General features: G+C 43.3%; 1 protein-coding gene across 2 annotated transcripts in view; it reads right to left on the bottom strand.

Moving 5' to 3' along the window:
- LOC139157369 (cation channel sperm-associated auxiliary subunit epsilon-like) overlaps positions 1-19,752 on the bottom strand; it is a 129,167-nt gene extending 109,415 nt beyond the window's left edge. The window contains exons 1-3 of one of the 2 annotated variants that reach the window (XM_070734067.1): positions 19,684-19,752; positions 9,017-9,041; positions 6,202-6,279 (exon numbers count right to left, since the gene is read on the bottom strand). In XM_070734067.1, coding sequence (XP_070590168.1) covers positions 6,202-6,279; positions 9,017-9,041; positions 19,684-19,724 — 144 coding nt within the window. In that variant the 5' untranslated portion in view covers positions 19,725-19,752. Of the gene's footprint in view, positions 1-6,201; positions 6,280-9,016; positions 9,042-19,683 lie in introns of those variants that run through there. The other variant, XM_070734068.1, reaches the window with a different exon arrangement.
- Positions 19,753-20,452: the final 700 nt, after the last annotated feature.

Raw genomic sequence — 20,452 nt, 5'->3', positions numbered from 1 at the left:
AAGGGGTTTTGGAGGTCTTCCAAAAATAGTTTAATTGAATGGTGTAAAAAAAACCTGGTTATTACTTGGAGACAGAGGTGGGTTCCTACCTGTTTGGACCGGTTATATAGAATTGTTAGTACCTTTGCAGCCTGGGTTGCTGGAATCGGCAGTGACCCAGGCCTGCCATGCCCCTGAGCTGGTTCTCTTGGTGGCGCCACAGGTGGCACCATCTTTTTTTTTTTGTTTCTGCACATGCACAGCTTTTTTTAGTACTGTGCATGTGCGCACACAGGCTCACGAACCACACATGTGGCTCACAATGTGCCTGCTTGTTGCCTCCCTGAGCAAACTGGCAGTAGCAGGATCTGGAACACACCCCTGTTTGGAGAGGAAAAAATGTGAGCTTATGTTATTTATTTATTTATTTATTAATTAATGAAATGTATATGGCCTCCCATCTCACAAAAAGTGACTCTGGGCAATATATAACAAATATTTCAACTACTAAAGTGTCATGTCACAAAAACTCCAAAATGCATGAGATTATCCATTGCCTCGAAAGATATGAAACTTATTCAGTGATATAAGATTTAACATATCAAGATGCTGCAAGCATAACATGTAGGGTAGAATTTCTGGAAAACTAAGGCCCTTCCCATGTCCAAGCTATCCCCTAGGACAGTGATGGCGAACCTATGGCACAGGTGCCACATGTGGCACGCGGAGCCATATTTGCTGGCACACAAGCTTTTGCCAATCTCAGCTCCAATGTGCATGTGTGCGCCAGCCAGTTGATTTTTGGCTCGCACAGAGGTTCTGGGAGGGAGTTTTTGGCTTTCAGAGAACCTCCGGGGGGGGGGGTGATTTTATCTTGCCCTGGCTTCAGGGAAGCCTTTGGAGCCTGGGGAGGACAAAACACGAGCCTACTGGACCCACCAGAATTTGGTTAACAGGCTGTTTCCGGCCTCCAGAGGACCTCCGGGGGGTGGGGGAAGCTATTTTTGCCCTCCCCAGGCATTGAATTATGGGTGTGGGCACTCAGGCATGTGCAACAGCAGGTGCACATGCTTTTTCAGCACCTGAGAGAAAAAGGTTCACCATCTCTGTCCTAGGAGAAGCTACATATTCCAAATGGCTATGTGGCAGCATTCCAGGTCCACTCCTCTCATATGATGGAAGCCAAAAAGACCCAACTACACCCAGCCCTCACTCCAATTACCAGAATATGTAAAGGAGCCCGGATTATGTAAGTGTCCTTAATCCAGGTGCTTGCCAGCCATCAACATAACTATCCTGCATCTCTGCCTTGGGATCTCAACTATCACATTGATCATAGGAAGTTTCAGTCCAGCGTTGTAAGGCCTGTCTAGTTTAATGAAAGGAGGACTAGGGGTGACATGATAGCAGTGTTCTAATATCTCAGAGGTTGTCACAAGTAAGAGGTAGCCAAGCTATTTTCCAAAGCACCTGAAGGTAGAACAAGAAGCAATGGATAGAAACTAATCAAGGAGAGAAGGAACCTAGAATTAAGAAGAAATGTCCTGACAGTGGGAACAATTAATCAGTGGAAGAATTTGTCTCCAGAAGTTGTGGATGCTCCAACATTGGAAGTTTTTAAGAAAAGATTCAACAACCATTTGTCTGAAATAGTATAGGACTTCCTGCATGAGCAGGGGGTTGAATTAGAAGACCTCCAAAGTCCCTTCTTTGTTATTCTGTTCTATTATAGGCAACAGAACCTATCAAAATGGCTGCTATATCTCAGGACTGCTTGAGCAGCAGCCGCAAAACACAAGGCACTCATCCTACCCCTCACCTCTGCCAGATAACAACAACAACAACAACAACAACAACAACAATAATAATAATAATAATAATAATAATATCTATTAGACTTATATGCCGCCCCTCTCCAAATACTTGGAGCAGCTCACAACAAAATACAAAGCACAAATCTAATATTAAAAACAATTATAAAAACCAATTATAAAAAACAGTCATACCATCCAATTAAACCATACATAAAATGAAACAGCTAAGGGTCAGTTATGTCCCCCAAGCCTGGTGGCATAGGTGGGTTTTCAATAATTTGCGAAAGGCAAGGAGGGTGGGGGCAGTCCTAATCTCCGTGGGGGAGTTAATTCCAGAGGGCTGGGGCCGCCACAGGGAAGGCTCTTCTTCTAGGGCCCGCCAGACGACATTGTTTTGTCGACAGGACTCGGAGAAGGCCAACTCTGTGGGACCTGATCGGTCGCTGGGATTTGTGCGGCAGAAGGCGGTCCCGAAGGTATTCTGGTCCAATACCATGTAGGCTTTCCATATGCTGCCTTTCCCTTCACCCAGTACAGTAGACAGACTGATTACTAAAGGCTCCATTGGCTAAGACTCTATAATCAACCACCAATTACTTGCTTTGTGCCAACCCATTGTCTCTGTTTTCTCTGCAGCAGAAGACTCAAGATGGAGAATTGGAGTCTAAGCCACTGTCCATTGCCATTTCCTCCAGTGCACCCTCTGGAGCCAATTCCATGTCACCATCAGCTGGAATAAAGACCCATCAAGCTCTGCTTACTTCCAACCACTCTCTAAAGCACAGGTGCCAAACGTGATCATGTCATATGACATATTGTGATGTTTTTTGCCTTTGCAGAGCTGGAGTGGGTGTGGCCTACATGTGACATGTCTGGCCTGCTCTAAGGAATCACCCACAATGGAAGGCTATCACCCAACATAGTTCTACTTAGCTCCTGCCAGGGAAGATGTTGATTGAAGTTCCATTGATCCTTTTGAGCCATTTGGTTCATTGTCACCACACTGGTTAACTGCACTGCTGTATTCCCCTTCCTCCCGCCAGCCCAAAGAATTAACATTATCATTGTGGCCACCCATTGATCTGATTGGAAAAACCTATATACACCATACACAATTACTGTAGGTGTGCCTATCAACAGGCGTCTACCTTGATGCTATGATGGAAAAAACATGAATACACCAACAAAACTCTCTTTCATTGGAAACGTTTCTTATCTTTTCCCCTTCTCTTCTCTTTTATTTCTGCTGCACGAATCCCACCGACCGATTAGGTCCCACAGAGTTGGCCTTCTCCGGGTCCCGTCGACTTAACAATGCCGTCTGGCGGGACCCAGGGGAAGAGCCTTCTCTGTGGCGGCCCTGGCCCTCTGGAATCAACTCCCCCCAGGGATTAGGACTGCCCCCACCCTCCTTGCCTTTCGAAAGCTCCTGAAGACCCACCTTTGTCGCCAGGCATGGGGAAACTGATATACCCCTAGCTATTATGATTTATGTATGGTCTGTTAGATTGTGTGATTGTTTTTTTTATAATAAGGGTTTTAAATTGTTTTTTAACATTAGATTTGTACATGGTGTATTGTTGTTGTCATCATCATCATCATCATCATTATTACTACTACTTGTATTCTCCCTTTGTTGTTGTTTTTTTTCTCTTTTGATCCACTATCTTTCACATTTGACCATTAAATATAACTATCTTCATCACCTCAAGGCTCGACTACTGTAATGCTCTCTACATGGGGCTACCTTTGAAAAGTGTTCGGAAACTTCAGATCGTGCAGAATGCAGCTGCGAGAGCTATCATGGGCTTTCCCAAATATGCCCATGTCACACCAACACTCCGCAGTCTGCATTGGTTGCCGATCAGTTTCCGGTCACAATTCAAAGTGTTGGTTATGACCTATAAAGCCCTTCATGGCACTGGACCAGAATATCTCCGGGACCGCCTTCTGCCGCACGAATCCCAGCGACCAGTTAGGTCCCACAGAGTTGGCCTTCTCCGGGTCCCGTCTACTAAACAATGTTGTTTGGCGGGACCCAGGGGAAGAGCCTTCTCTGTGGTGGCCCCGACCCTTTGGAACCAACTCCCCCCAGATATCAGAGTTGCCCCCATCCTCCTTGCCTTTCGTAAGCTCCTTAAGACCCACCTCTGTCATCAGGCATGGGGGAATTGACATGTTCCCTCCCCCTAGGCTTGTAGAATTTATGCATGGTACGCTAGTATGTATGATTGGTTTTAATTTGTGGTGTTTTTTTTAATTAAATTAACTTAAATATTAGATTTGTTTTACATTGTATTGTGTTGCTGTGAGCCGCACCGAGTCTGCGGAGAGGGGCGGCATACAAATCTGATTAAACTCAAACTCAAACTCAAACTGCCTCCTACTGTATACCTCCCAGTGACTGACAAGGGCCAACGAGACTGGCCTTCTCCGGGTCCCATGCAACTGGCCAGTGGGAAGGGCCTTCTCTGTGGTGGCTCTGGCTCTCTGGAACCAGCTGCCCCTGGAGATCCGCCCACCCTACTGGCCTTCCATAAAACTGTAAAGACCTGGCTTTTTTGGTGGGCCTGGGACTGGTGATCGAATGAGACACCATCTAGATCCAGCCATGAGAGATATGGAGAGATATACAGTGATACCTTGTCTTACGAACGCCTCTTCATACGAACTTTTCGAGATACAAGCCGGATGTTCAAGATTTTTTTGCCTCTTCTCATGAACTATTTTCATCTTACAAACCCTCGCTTCTCTCCCGGATGCTGCTGCTACAAGCAGCGGCCAAAACAAACCCTTTTAAGTTTGCACCTCTGATGATCGAAAGGGAACTGGAGCCAGGCTTTCCCTTGCGGGGTCTCCCCCTTCCCCCCATCCCATCTACTAGAAATCAGCACGTCTGAGGATCTCTCTGCAGTTGCGGGTGGATAAAGCAAGGCTGGCAGAGTGCTTGGAGAGGCAGGGAAAAGGGGCGGGTGGAGTAATAATTTGGAGTGGGGTGTCCTGGAAGTTGAGATATGGACTGTCATACCCTCCTCATTTTCTCTCCCCCTGTTTCTTTAAGGCTCCCTCCCTCGCTCGCAAGGGACGGCAAGGGGTGGCCAGCTCTCCTGCCCTCCTCTCGGCTCTGCTACATACATTTTCCCTGCAATTGATCCAAGCACTGGCAGGGAAGATACGAACTGAAACAAAAAGGGGGCGGGTGGAGTAATAAATGGGAGTGGGGTGTCCTGGAGGTTGAGATACAGGCTCTCACAGCCTCCTCATTTTCTCTCCCCCATTTCTTTAAGGCTCCCTCCCTCTCTCGCAAGGGACGGCAAGGGGTGGCCGGCTCTCCTGCTCTCCTCTCGGCTCTGCTACGTAAATTTTCCTTGCAGCATTAAAGAAATAGGGGGGGAGAGAAAATGAAGAGGCTGTGAGAGCCCTTATCTCAACTTCTTCGCGAAGTTTTCAGGGAACTAAACAATCGAGCGGCCCCAAGTCTGATGGAAGAAACATGCCCCCCCACCATCCTCAGAGCCTACCGTGCTCCAGTTTTGCTCTTCTTTAGTTGACAGACTGATCTCCCCCTACACTGTGTCTCTATCACCTGCGCTTCGTTGAGGACCAGAGTTCGGCGGCTTGCTCCCCGTGAGCAAAGGGGAAAGGAAGGAACCTCCCCTTGTTCTCTACCGGCATTCAGGGACCCCACACACACCAGAGTAAGAGCCAGGGAGCCTTGTCTGAGGCCGAAGGTCTGGATTCCCCTTTGCTGCTACCGCTGAAAACACTTTCAAGGAAGTTGGAAGCCCCGCTGGCTGACAAGCCGCCAGGCAGCTTCCCGCGTGTGTTAATCACCCACAAGGCTCCCTCCGAGCAGCCTCTGCTGTGTTCCCCCCTCTCTTCCACCTGCCCCTCTGGGAAACATTGTTTCATCTTACGAACTTTTCTACTTACGAACCTCATCATGGAACCAATTAAGTTCATAAGACAAGGTACCACTGTATATGGCTTTTACTAGGATTTTGTAATTATTTTTTAAATTGTTCTTTTAAATGTTGTTTTTATTTGTTGTAAGCTGCCCACATCCTTAAGGAATTGGGTGGCATATAAATTGGATAAACAAATAAGCAAGCAAGCAAACAAACAAATACATGAATAAATTTATAATATCTGATTCAGAACATATTTCTCCAAAAATCAATTGAATTACCATTCAGTGGGATTGAAGTTATCTGTTTTCTCTTCAGCTGCCATATTGAAAATATTCTTGTGCAGTAATTAAGGAAAAAATGTTTTTAAATATGTTTAAGTGCCAGATTAACTAAGATATAAGAAGCAATTTTACCTTGCTTCCGAAAATGTGATAGCATTATATGTATGACATGTAAATTAAAAGTCTTATACTTTTAAAACAAAATAAAATACTTACTACTGCTGGCGAAGTGGCAGTGTTTTTCTGTTCCATACTATCTGCTTTATCTGGATCAAATAACCATAACTTTAAAATCTGACAAAAATATAGATTAGTATTACAGATGACAGCTTTTTGTTTTCATGGAAAATGTTTTTTTAATTTCTCTAAATGTTATGTAATTATTAAAACAAGTAATTATATTTAGTTAGTTAACAAATTGAAATAATTTTATTACTATTAGAAAATAGATTACCACATTTTTCGGTATATAAGACACACCGATGTATAAGACGCAACTAGATTTAAGGGGAGGAAAACAAGGAAAAAAGTATTCTGAACCAAATGGTGTAATATTAAATAGTAATAGTAATAGTAACCTCTCCAGCCACGAGTGGATGGGCTTTGTGGCTCCTGTTGTTTTCTCTGGGAAATGTCTCCCTTCCTTCTTTCCTTCCTTCCTTCTCTCCCTTGCTCCCTCCTTCCTTCCTTCCTCTCCACTTCTCTCTTTCCCTCCCTCTTTTCCCCCCTTTCTTTCTCTCCACTTCTCTCTCTCTTTTTCTTCTCTCTCATTCTCTCCCTACTAGTTCCTCTCATTTCTGTGTACCTCTCCCTCTCTCCCCCTTCCCTCTCTCGTTTGTTCCTCTCTCTCCTCCTTTTTGCTCTCATTTCTCTCGCTTTCATTTCTGTTTTTCTCTCTTTCCTCTCCCTCTCCCTTTTTCTTTCTCTCCCCTTCTCTCTCTCTCATTTGTTTTCCTCTTCTCCCTCTCTCATTCTCTCTCTCTCTCTCTCTCTCTCTCAATCTTTCTCTCTTTTCTCTATTCCTTCTCTGATTTACCTCTATTTCCATGTCTTTTCCGGCGTGTGGACATGTGGCTTAAAAGGGTGGGTGGATTACAGTGGGGCCTTCGGCCAGGCAGCCATTGCAGTGAAGGGCAAGATGAAGCCCGCTGCTCTTTGCAGCGTCCCTGGGCTGGCAGCTTCAGCCACCTGGCTCCCTTTGTGGCTCTGCCTACACAGCCACGGGGGAGTTTTTATACCAGGGCTGGTGGCAAGGGCGCTCTGAAGACTGCACTGGTCTTGAGGCATGGACAGCCAGGCCCAAGGGCGCTTGGAACGAAGCTGTCTCAGCCGAGCCAGGCGAACGGCTGTGGCAGGGGGCAGTCAGGTGCTGACTGTCCCCTGGCTGAGGGAACTTCGCTCTGATTGCCCTCAGTCCTGCCCGCCCCTGCCTCAGCTGAGTCCCTGCCTTGCGTGGCACAAGCGCTGTGGTGAGGGTCTTGGAGCGCCCGCTGCAGCAGAGGAGCAGGGTCTCCTGGGCTGTTCTGCCTGTGCGGCCGCCTCCTCCTCCCCTGCTGCACCAACAAAGGACTTCCGCCCCTGGCCTTGCCTGTTGCAACTACTCTCTCACTACAGAAGAAAGTCAGGGCTTTGTTGCCCAGCTCGGCTGAGGCAGGGGCAGACAGGTCCAAGGGCGCTCAGAGTGAAGATTGAGTTCATGAAGTCTTTCCTGATACATTTTATGCTTAAGACCTTCCACCACTCTTGTAGCCCGTCTTTGGACCCGTTCAATTTTGTCAATACATTTTTGTAGGTGAGGTCTCCAGAACTGAACACAGTATTCCAAATGTGATGTCACCAATGCTCTATATAGCAGGATCACAATCTCCCTCTTCTTGCTTGTTATACCTCTAGCTATGCAGCCAAGCGTCCTACTTGCTTTCCCTACCGCCTGACTGCACTGTTCACCCATTTTGAGACTGTCTGAAATCACTACCCCTAAATCCTTCTCTTCTGAAGTTTTTGCTAGCACAGAACTGCCAATACAATACTCAGATTGAGGATTCCTTTTGCCCAAATGCATTATTTTACACTTGGAAACATTAAACTGCAGTTTCCATTGCTTCACCACTTATCTAGTAAAGCTAAATCATTTAGCATATTACAGACACCTCCATGAATATGCAGGGATGTGGTGCTGCTGCTCCTTGAAGGGAAGCCACCGGAGCCGCCTCAGCAGTTGCCGCCACCACCTCCCGCCCCACCTCGGGAGCATTCAATGCATAAGACGAACCCAATTTTTAAATATTTCGCGGTAAAAAGGTGTGTCTTATACACCAAAAAATACAGTACTTTTCCCAAGTAAATGAGAAAGACAATGGGATTACTCTGCTTTAGTGTTCATGAACATAATAGTGTTCATGATATCATGGATTTCACAACACAAAACACAACATCACTAACAATCAGCACCCAGATAAGAGAAGATTAATATCAAGATTAATACTAGACCAATAAGCAATAGCTCAACCAAGGAACTATCAATTCAAACAAGCTAATAGTAAACAACAGCCTAAACAAGGAACCACCAAGACCACTCCCACCAATACTGACAGGCAAGCCACTAGCATATAAACAGAGAACAAATCTCACTCTCTTCTACCATTGATATTACTTAGTCAGGTAATAAACCTCTACAAGAAAACAACCAAGCTCAGAAACCATCAAGGATTACACAATCTTAACTATCAACGACACATTTAAATAATAATAATAATAATAATAATAATAATAATAATAATAATAATAATAATTTTAAATAATTTAAATAATTCCAGCCTCAAGTTGGAATGGGATTTTTTTATTTTAGTAAAACTTTTATCAGATATATGCATATGGCCTTTTACCAGCTCTGAGAATATAAATGATAGGGAATGAGAATTAATAAGAAAGTCACGGCTTTTGCTAAACCACCTGCTAATATTGTCCAGAAACAGAGATTGGTTAATATTCTCTTTACATTTATTGACTAATGTATAATGAACATGCTTACCTGAGTTGGCTGATCATCCAATAACCTTGGGGAAAAAAATACTGAGTTTACAAAAACATTGAAAAAATCCTAGTGAAAATAGATAGGATCATTTTCAATTGAGGAGTTGATAGCAAAGCTTTGGTTCAAATCAAAGATGTGAAGCTCGAAAAAAATTATTTGAAGATATATTTTGTCATAGAAACATAGAAACATAGTTCCTTAAAGTTTCCCAACTTAATTCTGTTAATAAAATGATGTATTCCAACTCACCAATATACTGTGACTGATTTATTTCATGTTTTACAAATAAAGATGCTTTTATCTTCTCAGATGTGGATGCATTCATTAGGATATTCTTGGCTGTATGCAACAAGGATGATTTGTTGGATTATTAAGGGTATCCTTTTACATTTATATAGTCTGAAGATATCTTGCTGAATAACCTCCACAAAAGAATGGTTGGTGAATACAATTGTGATATTTGCCTGATATTCTCAGTAAGTAATAGTGATAATAACTCTGTTTGTTTCTCAAGAGGCTAACAATTATTCTAGTCATTTATTTATTTTATTTTATTAAATTTCTGGAATGGATTTTCAGAAAGGAAATTGAGATATTTCTTTTACTCCTTGTCCATAGCATTTAGAGTATTTGCCTCCATGCAATTCAATATTTATAATATCTAAAATCCTTGGGAGAGGTCATTTGGAAATCTGGACTGAGATATTTTTAGCATGGGATATCACACTATTCTGTCTCCACTTCTAAGCAACTGAAATGATGTAATCCCCTACAACAGAGTCAATCGGATCACAAATGAATATTTACTTCAAAAAATGTACTGGGATCTGACAACTGCACTGGAAAAATGCATACAAAAAAGTCTCTGCTGTGGAAGCATGCAGAATGTATATGCTAGGTAAAATAATATATGTTATAATTTAGTAAATTTAAGAGTACAAAAAAGTGAAAAAGATACAAAAGAGAGATTGAAAAATAAAACGTAAATAAAAACATTTCCTTCCATTAACCATTACAGGTAGTCCTTGACTTACAATCACATAGTGATTGTTTAAAGTTATTATTTAGCTGAAAAAGGTGACTTACGACAGTGAAGAGCTATCAAAAATTTTACTACCACACTGGGGGCGTGGCTTATGCAGGACACTCTGCATTTTCTTTCAACATCTTTCAGTGCGATTCAGTGCTCTGAATTTTTGCTACCCCACTGTGTTCCATCCCCTATCCGGGCAGTGGCCCACCCCTGCTTACAACCCATATCAGAAATTCTTATGGTTGCCCCCCCCCGCCATCATGTGACTGCACTTCAGGCACATAGCAACAGAGTTTCATTTATCTCTCATTTGTGTCAAGGGTGACACAGATTACAAAACAGCTAAGTAGTCTGCAAGCTCCAACTACTCAGGATATCACCTCCAATCCACAAACATCAACTAATCAGCATACAGTAGAACCCCGACTTACGAGACTAATTGGTTCCGGAAGGAGGCTCGTAAGTCAGAACGCTCGTATGACGAAACATTGTTTCCCATAGGAAACAATGTAAAGTCAATTAATCCGTGCAACAACAAAAAAACCCGCTGCCGCCGAACGCGGAAGTTAGCGTTCAGAGACAGCTGCGAAGCGGCGCGCGTGTTTTAAAACTGCCACGTTTTAAAACACGCGCGCCGCTTTGCAGCTGTCTCCTGAAGCCGAACGCGGAAGTTAGCGTTCCGGCTTTAGGAGACAGCTGCGAAGCGGCGCGCGTGTTTTAAAACGTCACAGCCGGCCTGGGGGGCTTGGGGGGAAGCCCCCGAGCCCCCCAGGCCGGCTGCCACGTTTTAAAACACGCGGGATACGAGCGCCAAGGAGCTGTCTCCTGAAGCCGAACGCGGAAGTTAGCTTTCGGCTTCAGGAGACAGCTCCTTGGCGCTCATATCCCGAATGTGAGCTTGGGAGGCGAACAAAAATGTCGCTCCCCTCCCAGCTCTTATCTCGAGTAGCTCGTAAGTAGAGCTGCTCGTATGTCGAGGTTCCACTGTACATTAATTACATCAATGACCCCAGGTGTTACCCCACTGACTCACCAGGAAGTTTCAACACAACTTACAGCTGCTGAGCCAGCACTCCACACCCACCCACCAGTATTTTCAAGATACTAACCCGGGGTTTAAGATTTTTTTGCCTCTTCTTCCGAACTATTTTCACCTTACGAACCCGCCGCCCCTGCTGGGATACCCCACCTCTGGACTTCCGTTGCCAGGCAAAGGCTCCCCTCCGTGGGAAACCCTACCTCCGGACTTCCGTGTTTTTGTAATGTTGCAGGGGAATCCCAGCATCGCAAAAACGGGCATTTCACTGGCAACGGAAGTCTGAAGGTGGGGTTTCCAAGCGAGGGAAGCCTCAGCGAAATCGCAGCATCGCAAAAACACCGAAGTTCGGAGGTGGGGTTTTGAGGACTTCGGTGTTTTTGTGATGCTGCGATTTTGTTTCATCTTACGAACTTTTCACCTTACGAACCTCGTCCCGGAACCAATTAAATTCGTAAGACAAGGTATCACTGTATATTAGATGATTGGAGAAGAAAAATGGGCTTTGGAAGAATATCTGGCGATGCACTGACGCTAGAATACTAGGAAGGCTTACTGAATACCAAAATGGCTTACAAGAAGGATCAAATGAAGAACAAAAAGTGGAATGGGAAGATAAGATATTACATGGCCATTAATAAACAAATAAACAGGTAAGGCAGATAATATCAAGACCTGACAGTGGCTAAGAACAGAAATATTGAAGAAAGAGACAGAAAACTGTAAAGGTCAAGCCTTAAGAACAATGGCATACAAAGTGAGAATCAAATAAACCTAGCTACAGATAGTAAATACTCCCTCTGACAGAAAGCTAAAGAAACAATGGATCAACTAGTTAATTGCTGCAAGAATATCACACAGATTTTATTTTTTAATTTTTAATTTTATTTTATTGATGTTGTCCATTACACAATGAGGGTTTTAGTGGGTCTACACATAGTAAAATACATAATGAAGGTTATAGAGGATATACTCATAGTAAAATGTACCTAAGAAAGAATAGAAGAGAAAATATAGAAATAAAATATATCAATGAAAGAATAGAAGAAGAGATATAGGAATAGAAGAAAGGTATAGGAAACATAGGAGAGCAATAGGACAGGGGACGGAAGGCACTCTAGTGCACTTATGCATGCCCGTTACTGACCTCTTAGGAATCTGGAGAGGTCAACCATGGACAATCTAAGGGTAAAGTGTTGGGGGTTTGGGGATGATACTATGGAGTCCGGTAATGAGTTCCACGCTTCGACAACTCTGTTACTGAAGTCGTGTTTTTTACAGTCAGGTTTGGAGCGGTTAATATTACATTTAAATCTGTTGTGTACTCTTGTGTTGTTGTGGTTGAAGCTGAAGTAGTCACCAACAGGCAGGACCAGGATTGAAAGTCTAGTCTCGTAGGGTATTCTGTTTTGAGTGGAGGAGTGAAGAGCTCTTCTGGTGAAGTATCTTTGAACATTTTCAAGAGTGTTAATGTCTGAGATGCGATATGGATTCCAAACAGATGAGCTATATTTGAGGATGGGTCTGGCGAAAGTTTTGTAAGCTCTGATAAATAGTGAGAGATTGTCAGAGCAGAAGCTAGGTAGGATTAGGTTTACAACTCTTGAAGCCTTCTTGGCTATGTTGTTGCAATGGGCTTTGGCACTTAAGTCTTTTGTTATTAGTACACCAAGGTCTTCAACTGAGTGGGAGTTATCTGTGATACACTATGTAATACAAATTTTGTTCCCAGCTTTTAAATGTTATATTCCAATTGCTTATGTCTAAAACAAATTAAAAATTGCTTACATTCTTCCTTATGTAGTGTTGTTTTAAAAAGGTGTATGATTTATTTTTCACACCAAACAAATAGGAATGCTATCCAAATTCCCAATTAAAGCCCACTATTGTCAATAATCTTCTGTCTCGGAGGATTATCCAGTCCTTAATCCAGGTCATGGCTTCGGCCTGTTGATATAATCTCCAGTTTGGTAACCCCATCCCTCCTCTTGTCTTGTGATCCTGTAGGTATCTTAATTTAATTCTAGCTTTCTTTTTGGCCCAAATGAATCTGTGAATTATTTTGTCTAGGGTATCAAAAAAGTTTTTGTTTAATTTAATAGCGGCCATTTGAAACAAATATAATAATATAATAACATTCATCTTTATTAAGGCAATTTTGCCAAGAAGTTGACGTTTTGCCCATTTTTCTAAGTCTGTTTTTACTTTTTGTATTACTACTCTGAGAGTACTTTTTCACTCTTGTCTTTATAAACTGGCCACATACATAGCAAAATGCGTCTGCTGGATGTATGCAACCTCTTGATGCCATCTAACTTGACTAAGTTGCTGTGTACTGTAAGGAAAAAGGATGTCTCTCCATACTTGATAAAAATGGTCTTTATTCCATGCAGTATTAAAGTACAAGAGTGTACTGAGGATTCAGCAGAGCAAGACTGATCACCCGGTACCAGAGTAACACACAATATATACAATTACATTCCTAAGCTCCTCCTGTAATGGGTGTGGGGCGAAGTGTGAATACTGTCGTTATCAGAATCTGAATAGATATTGAATTCACAACGGTCTGTCTAGGTCAATTCCCCTTTGTCTGTGATGGCCATTGCCCACTTACTAGGCAATCCCAATCAATTAGATCCTGTCTCTCTGTCTCTCAGGAAGGGCTATAGTGGCCCTATATAACTGTAGTTATGCAGCTACCTTCAATTCTATACAGTCTCAGAAAGTTCTAGATAACTCTGGACAGTTCTAGAAACTTCTTGATAGTTCTCACAATTCCAGAAGCTTCTTAAGTATCTTGAAATATTGCGAATATCCTTAAAAATAGATCAATTTCAAAATATCATTGTGCTGACCACAAAAGCAAAGTTTACAGAGAAGAATAACTTATTTCTATTCATTCAAGGTACAAACAGTCAGGAAAACACACTTAACAATTGGGAACAATTTTTTTTAAAAAAATTGTTCATTTGATTATTCAGTTCGTATTTGGAGTTCAGATTCTTTTTCCCAATGTGTAGGACAGAGCATTTACTGGTTGAGATTTGGAGTTGCCATGTGTTAGACCACTCAGAAACAGAGTCCAGGTCTTTTTGGAGAGTAGTTGTGTTATCGGTGGTATTGAAGAGTTTTACATTATCGGCAAAGAGGACACAGTTGCTTGTGATGTAGTCACAAAGGTCATTGATGTAGAGAATGAAGAGCGTTGGTCCCAGTACACTACTTTGGGGATCACCGCTTTTAACAGGGACGGGGGTGGATATGGTGCTTCCTATTTTGATCACTATTTTGACCACTAGTAGCGAGGGTTTATAAGTAGTGTTGGGCGAACCCGACAAAGTTCGGGTTCAGCGGGTTCAAACGAACTTGCTGTCGGAGTTTGTGTAGGTTCGCTGAACCTGAACCCGAACCCCTCTGGCCTGGCGGGAGGTGAAGCGCTTGGGGGGAGGCAGCGATGGGCTACGAGCCGGAACGTTAAATTGCCCTAGCTGCCGCGGCTCGTAGGTTCTTGCGGCAGAACCTGCCTCTTGAGCCGTCTTGCCCAGCGGGAAGCATAGCGCTGGAGGAGGGGGGTGTTAGGCTCCATCTAACCAGCGATAGCTGGGAACCACCGAAAATGCCTGCCCCTAGTTCTCTCTCATTTCAGCGGCTCCCGGCCATCGCCCGCTTGATGGAGCCTGACACCTCCCCCCCCAGCGCTTTGCCTCCCACCAGGCCAGAGGGGTGGGGAGGCAGATTCTGCTGCAAGAACTTACAAGCCGCAGCAGCGAGCACAATTTAATGTTCTGGCTCATAGCCCATCACTGCCTCCCCCCAGCGTTTCACCTCCCACTGGGCCAGAGGGTTAGGGAGGCAGGTTCTGCTGGGCCGGCTTCTGAGGATCCTGGCGGGCAGCTTCAAGCGGGCGATGGCTGCAAGACTCCCCCTCCCGCCCACTTTCTGCTTGAAGCTGCCAGCCGGGATCCTGAATAGCCGGCCGGCAGAATCTGCCTCTCCACCCCTCTGGCCCAGAGGGAGGCAAAGCGCCGGAGGGGGGTTGTCAGGCTCCATCAAGCGGGCGATGGCCCTGCCCCTTGTTCTCTCTCGTTTCGGCAGCTCCTGGCCATTGCCAGGGGAACAAGAATGCATAGGCTAGCTGAGGGGAAGGAGGTACGCCCCTGGGGGCAAAGGAGGTAAAGGGGATGGCTCTGTGCTGGATTAGAAGCTTCACACCAAAGGTTTTTAAATCTCCCACTATCACCTGAGCAAGTGCATGCACATACACACACACTCCTCTCTCCTCCCTCCCTTTTTCTCTCATACTCCTCCCCTACATATACATACACACACATTAGGAGACCGCCCACCACAGAACTAAGATCCCATTCTTAATGAGTCTGGGGACTGAGCTTGCCTCTGCAAAAATGAAGTCAGCCAAGCTCCCTGATGTGCCCCTAGGAGAGCAGGCAGTTGGTGGTGCCGGAGGATCCTTTCTCACACACATCTCCTCTCCCAAGGTACTTGTGTGCAATCCCGCTCAAAAAGCATCCCTAGTCTTCTCAACTTCATGGTTTTGTGCCACGATGCAGGTGAGGTGGACCCAATGCCAAGGTGCCATTTAAGAAAAAAAGGTGAGAGGCTGGGTGTGTGCATGAGAAGGAAGATGTCCCTGAAGTCTAGGGCAGAGCTAAGGTCGTAAGGGTATTGGGAGGTCTCCCTCCTATTCTCTACCCTCCACCAAAACAAAATGAAAAACCTCCACAAATCTCTCTTCTTCCTTTCCTTTCATTCTCTTTCCTTCTTTCTTCTCCTTCTCTTTCCTCTTCTTTCCTCGCTTCTCCTCCACTTCTTTCCTTCCTTTCCTGTTCTTCCTTTTCTTCTTTTCCTTTCTTTCTCTTTCCTCTTCACCCTGGGAAGCGGCCTCCTCCTCTTGTGACAGTCTGGAGCAGACGGCAGGCTCAATGCCCTGAGACGATTTTTCAGACAGGCGCAGGGCTCAGGCAGGGGTTGATGTGGGCGTCCTGCTTCAGGTCCCACTTGGGCAATGGGTAGAAGCAGCTCTTCAGCTGAAGCCTTCAGCCAGGGAGCAGTCTGGCCACTTCTCGAGGTGGAGGATCTGTTCCATTGCACGGAGGGTCAAGGTGCACTCGGGGGACTTTGCGGGCTCAGCTTCTGCAGCTGCTGCTTGCGGGTCCATTGAGTCCGGCATCACAGCCTCCTGCAGGCGAGAGGTGGTCAGGCATGTGGGGACGTCACAGGGGGGAGGGGAGGGCCTAACTCTCCAACTCCTGCAACTGCTTGTCCAACACTGGGACTCCCCATTGGAACGTGTGGCCATCAGCCCAGTCAGCCGCGCTTGGCTCAGCCTCCTTCTTTTCTTTCCTTTCTTTCTTTCCTTTCTTTCCTTTCTTTCTCTTTCCTCTTCTTTCCCCTCCTCTCCTTTCCATTTCTTCTTTACTTCTTTTCTTTCTTCCTTTCTTATCGCTAGCTCCCTTTCTTTTTTTCTTTCTCTTCTATTCATCTCGGCGGTGGGAGAAGAAAGTGGCTGGCGCCCCTAGTGGCCCTTTGGCTCCAGGGCTGGGCAGCAACGTTGGCAGCACATGTGAATGGAGCAGTGAGGGAAGCGGTGGAGGTGGGGGCCAACCAGTTATTTCTTTATATATTTCTTTTCTTTTTCTTTGATTTGTTCTTTCTTTCCTTATTTCCTCTTTTCCTGCAGTTCTTGTTATTCTTTGCTCTTTTTCTAAGTTTAGCTTCTATTAATTTTTATTACTATAATTAAAATTCTTAATAAAATATATTTTAAAAGCTCAAAAGCATTGATAATAACTAGACTGCAATATTTAGAAAATAAATAAAATATTGATCTGAAAACAATTGTGAATATTTTGATGCTTTTGCCATCTGCAGAAAAATTGACAGCATAGACTAATAAATGAATACCAATCGACTTGGCCTGCATGAGCTGTATTCATAATAAGGGAGGCAAGAGAAATCAATGTATTGAAGGGTATATAAAAGTGTGTGTTGTTTTTAATCTACAAATGCTTTTTACTATCCAACAGAATTTTATAAATAATGTAAAGCATACAATATGGTATTGTTGAATTTCTTTCTAAAAGCAAAGATAATTAAGTATTTAAAAAATTATACACTATTGAAGTGTTTCCTAAGTGGTACAAAAATTCTAATTGGGCATCTGTGTGTGTGTGTTTTGTGTGAGTGTATGTGTGTTTCTATATATGAATTTTATTTCATAAATTTCCAATGCAAGTATCTAAGAAGAGTTTAAAGTTCATATTTTGAAAATGTATTTAATTTAAATGTTTGTTGAATTTGCTACTCTTAAAATTATTTTTGTAGTATTTTCAGGTGTTCTACAATAAGTTCATTTACGGTTATTTGGAAAGGCGGTTCATGAAACAGTTAAAGCTTTGAAATTGGTAGCTGAACATTTATTATAGAAAAGGACAAACAGATGATTGCAGAATTCACTGAAGGGGACTACCAAAGCATCAAGACTTTGGAAAGAAATTAAAGCTCCATGAAGAGGAACTGTGGTTGAGTACTGAAGCAATAGCTGAAGTCAGAGTGATTGAGACAACAACCATGCCAAGCAATATAGGGACAAGATATCAAGAGACAATGACTGCCTTGTTTAACCAGTGATAAATGGAACTACCAACATAGAAACCAACTATCCTACCAACAGAAGAGAAACTATAGTAAGCAGAGAGAAACCAAATACAGTACAGTGATACCTTGTCTAACGAACCTAATTGGTTCCAGGACGAGGGTCGTAAGGTGAAAAGTTCATAAGATGAAACAATGTTTCCCATAGGAATCAATGGAAAAGTGATTAATGCGTGCAAGCCCAAAATTCACCCCTTTTGCCAGCCAAAGCGCCAGTTTTTGCGCTGGTAGGATTCCTCTGAGGCTCCTCTCCATGGGAAACCCCACCTCCAGATTTTGCGATGCTGCAGGGGAATCCCACCAGTGCGAAAATGGGCACTTCGGCTGGCAATGGAAGTCCGGAGGTGGGGTTTCCCAGCAAGGGAAGCCCCAGCGAAATCGTAGCATCGCAAACCTCCGCTGGGGCTTAAGAGCCAAAGCTGGGCTGGCTTTAGCCCTAATCCTGCCTTAACGGGGTTAAGGCTCCTTTAACCCCAGCCTACCATCGAGCCAGAGCAGCGAAGGAAGTGAAGGAAGCTTTCCTCTTCCCATTTGCTCTCTATATGTCCTCCAGTTTTAATGGACGGCTTCTAAGCTGTCCTCTTCCCCATTTGCTCTCTATGTGTCATCCAACTTTCACAGAGGGTTTCTAAGCTTTCCTCTTCCCCATTCTCCGTGAAAGCTGGAGGACACGTAGAGAGCAAACAGTGAAGAAGAGGAGAGCTTATAAACCTTCCCTGAAAGCTTGAGGACACGTAGAGAGCAAACAGTGAAGAAGAGGAGAGCTTATAAACCTTCCCTGAAAGCTTGAGGACACATGGAGAGCAAATGGGGAAGGGGAGAGCTTATAAACCCTCTGTGAAAAGTTGAGGACACATAGAGAGCAAACGGTGAAGAAGAAAGATTATAAACACTCCGTAAAAGCTTGAGGACACATGGAGAGCAAACGGTGAAGAGGAGAGATTATAAATCCTCTGTGAAAGATTGAGGGACACATGGAGAGCAAACAGGGAAGAGGAGAGCTTATAAACCCTCCGTGAAAGGTTGAGGACACGTGGAGAGCAAACGATGAAGAGGAGAGATTATAAACCTTCTGTGAAAGCTTTAGGACACATAGAGAGCAAACGGTGAAGAGGAGAGATTATAAACCCTCCCTGAAAGCTTGAGGACACATGGAGAGAAAATGGGGAAGAGGAGAGTTTATAAACATTCCCTGAAAGCTGCAAGATACATGGAGAGCAAACAGAGAAGAGGAGAGTTTATAAACCCTCCGTGAAAGCTTGAGGACACAAAATTCAATCAATACAGTATATATATATTTTTTAAAGAAAGAAATATTCAATTAAAATATAATTAAAAGTAACAACTAGTTTGTATATTGGATCATTATGGGAATGGTTAAGTTTTCTTTCAATGGTTTCATTTAGTCCTAAATATCAAATTTTATATTCTCACTCATCCCATTTACATATTTTGTTTCTATTCAATCTTGTCTGATTCTTGGAGATTGTCAAGAATTGTGATTTTCTTGGCACGATTTTTCGTAAGTGGTTTGCCATTGAGGATAGGAGAGAAGTGACTGGCCCAACCACCTAGTTGGCCTTGTGCCCAAGATGGAAACTCAATTCCTGGTTTCTAGCCTAATGCCATGGATCATTATTAAAATATTTATTTTGGTGCTTTCATTTAGTCTTAAATACCAAATTTATAGTCCTATTCATAAATACTACTACTGGTATATAACATCTATGAACATAAATCTGATTTAGGCTGCAAAGAAAAAGCATTAAGTATATTATCTTGAAATGATTGATCCTTAAGCAGTCTGTTGATGTCAGAATAATTGCTGTTGGGTAAGAAACATGGTCCCAGAACTCTAGATTCAAAAATAGCAGCCATAGTTGAAGATATATAAATAGAAAGAAGTGCAAATATATATTTTACCTGTATTCATCTTGATAAATATACCATAAGAAACAACTCATATCTGCCCTGATATGTAAGTAGCGTTCCTCTTCAGGCACTGACTATAAAAGGAAAAATATGAATTATTTCTTTTTTTTCATAGTGTGAGAGTTATCCAAAATGTTTCATGAAGCTGCCAATTCTGTAGCACTGAAAGGGTGACACCAACTGCTGCCTGCTTTTTCTCAATAAAGCAGAATGTTTTTAATAAGAGATTCAACTATCTTTGTCACCAAACAATAGCCATTTATATTTCAGGAAAGCATAGAAACATAGAAGACTGACGGCAGAAAAAGACCTCAAGGTCCATCTAGTCTGCCCTTATACCATTTCCTGTATTTTATCTTAGGATGGATCTATGTTTATCTTAGGCATGTTTAAATTCAGTTACTGTGGATTTACCAACCACATCTGCTGGAAGTTTGTTCCAAGCATCTACTACTCTTTCAGAAAAATAATATTTTCTCATGTTGCTTTTGATCTTTCCCCCAACTAACCTCAGATTGTGTCCCCTTGTTCTTGTGTTTAGTTTCCTATTAAAAACACTTCCCTCCTGAACCTTATTTCACCCTTTAACATATTTAAATGTTTCGCTCATGTTCCCCCTTTCCCTTCTGTCCTCCAGACTATACAGATTGCGTTCATTAAGTCTTTCCTGATAAATTTTATGCTTAAGACCTTTCACCATTCTTGTAGCCCGTCTTTGGACCCGTTCAATTTTGTCAATATCTTTTTGTAGGTGAGGTCT

This window comes from Erythrolamprus reginae, chromosome 1 (assembly GCF_031021105.1).
Source record: "Erythrolamprus reginae isolate rEryReg1 chromosome 1, rEryReg1.hap1, whole genome shotgun sequence".
In the NCBI taxonomy this organism is placed as follows: domain Eukaryota; kingdom Metazoa; phylum Chordata; class Lepidosauria; order Squamata; family Dipsadidae; genus Erythrolamprus; species Erythrolamprus reginae.
This window is presented reverse-complemented; position numbering and strand designations above follow the sequence as displayed.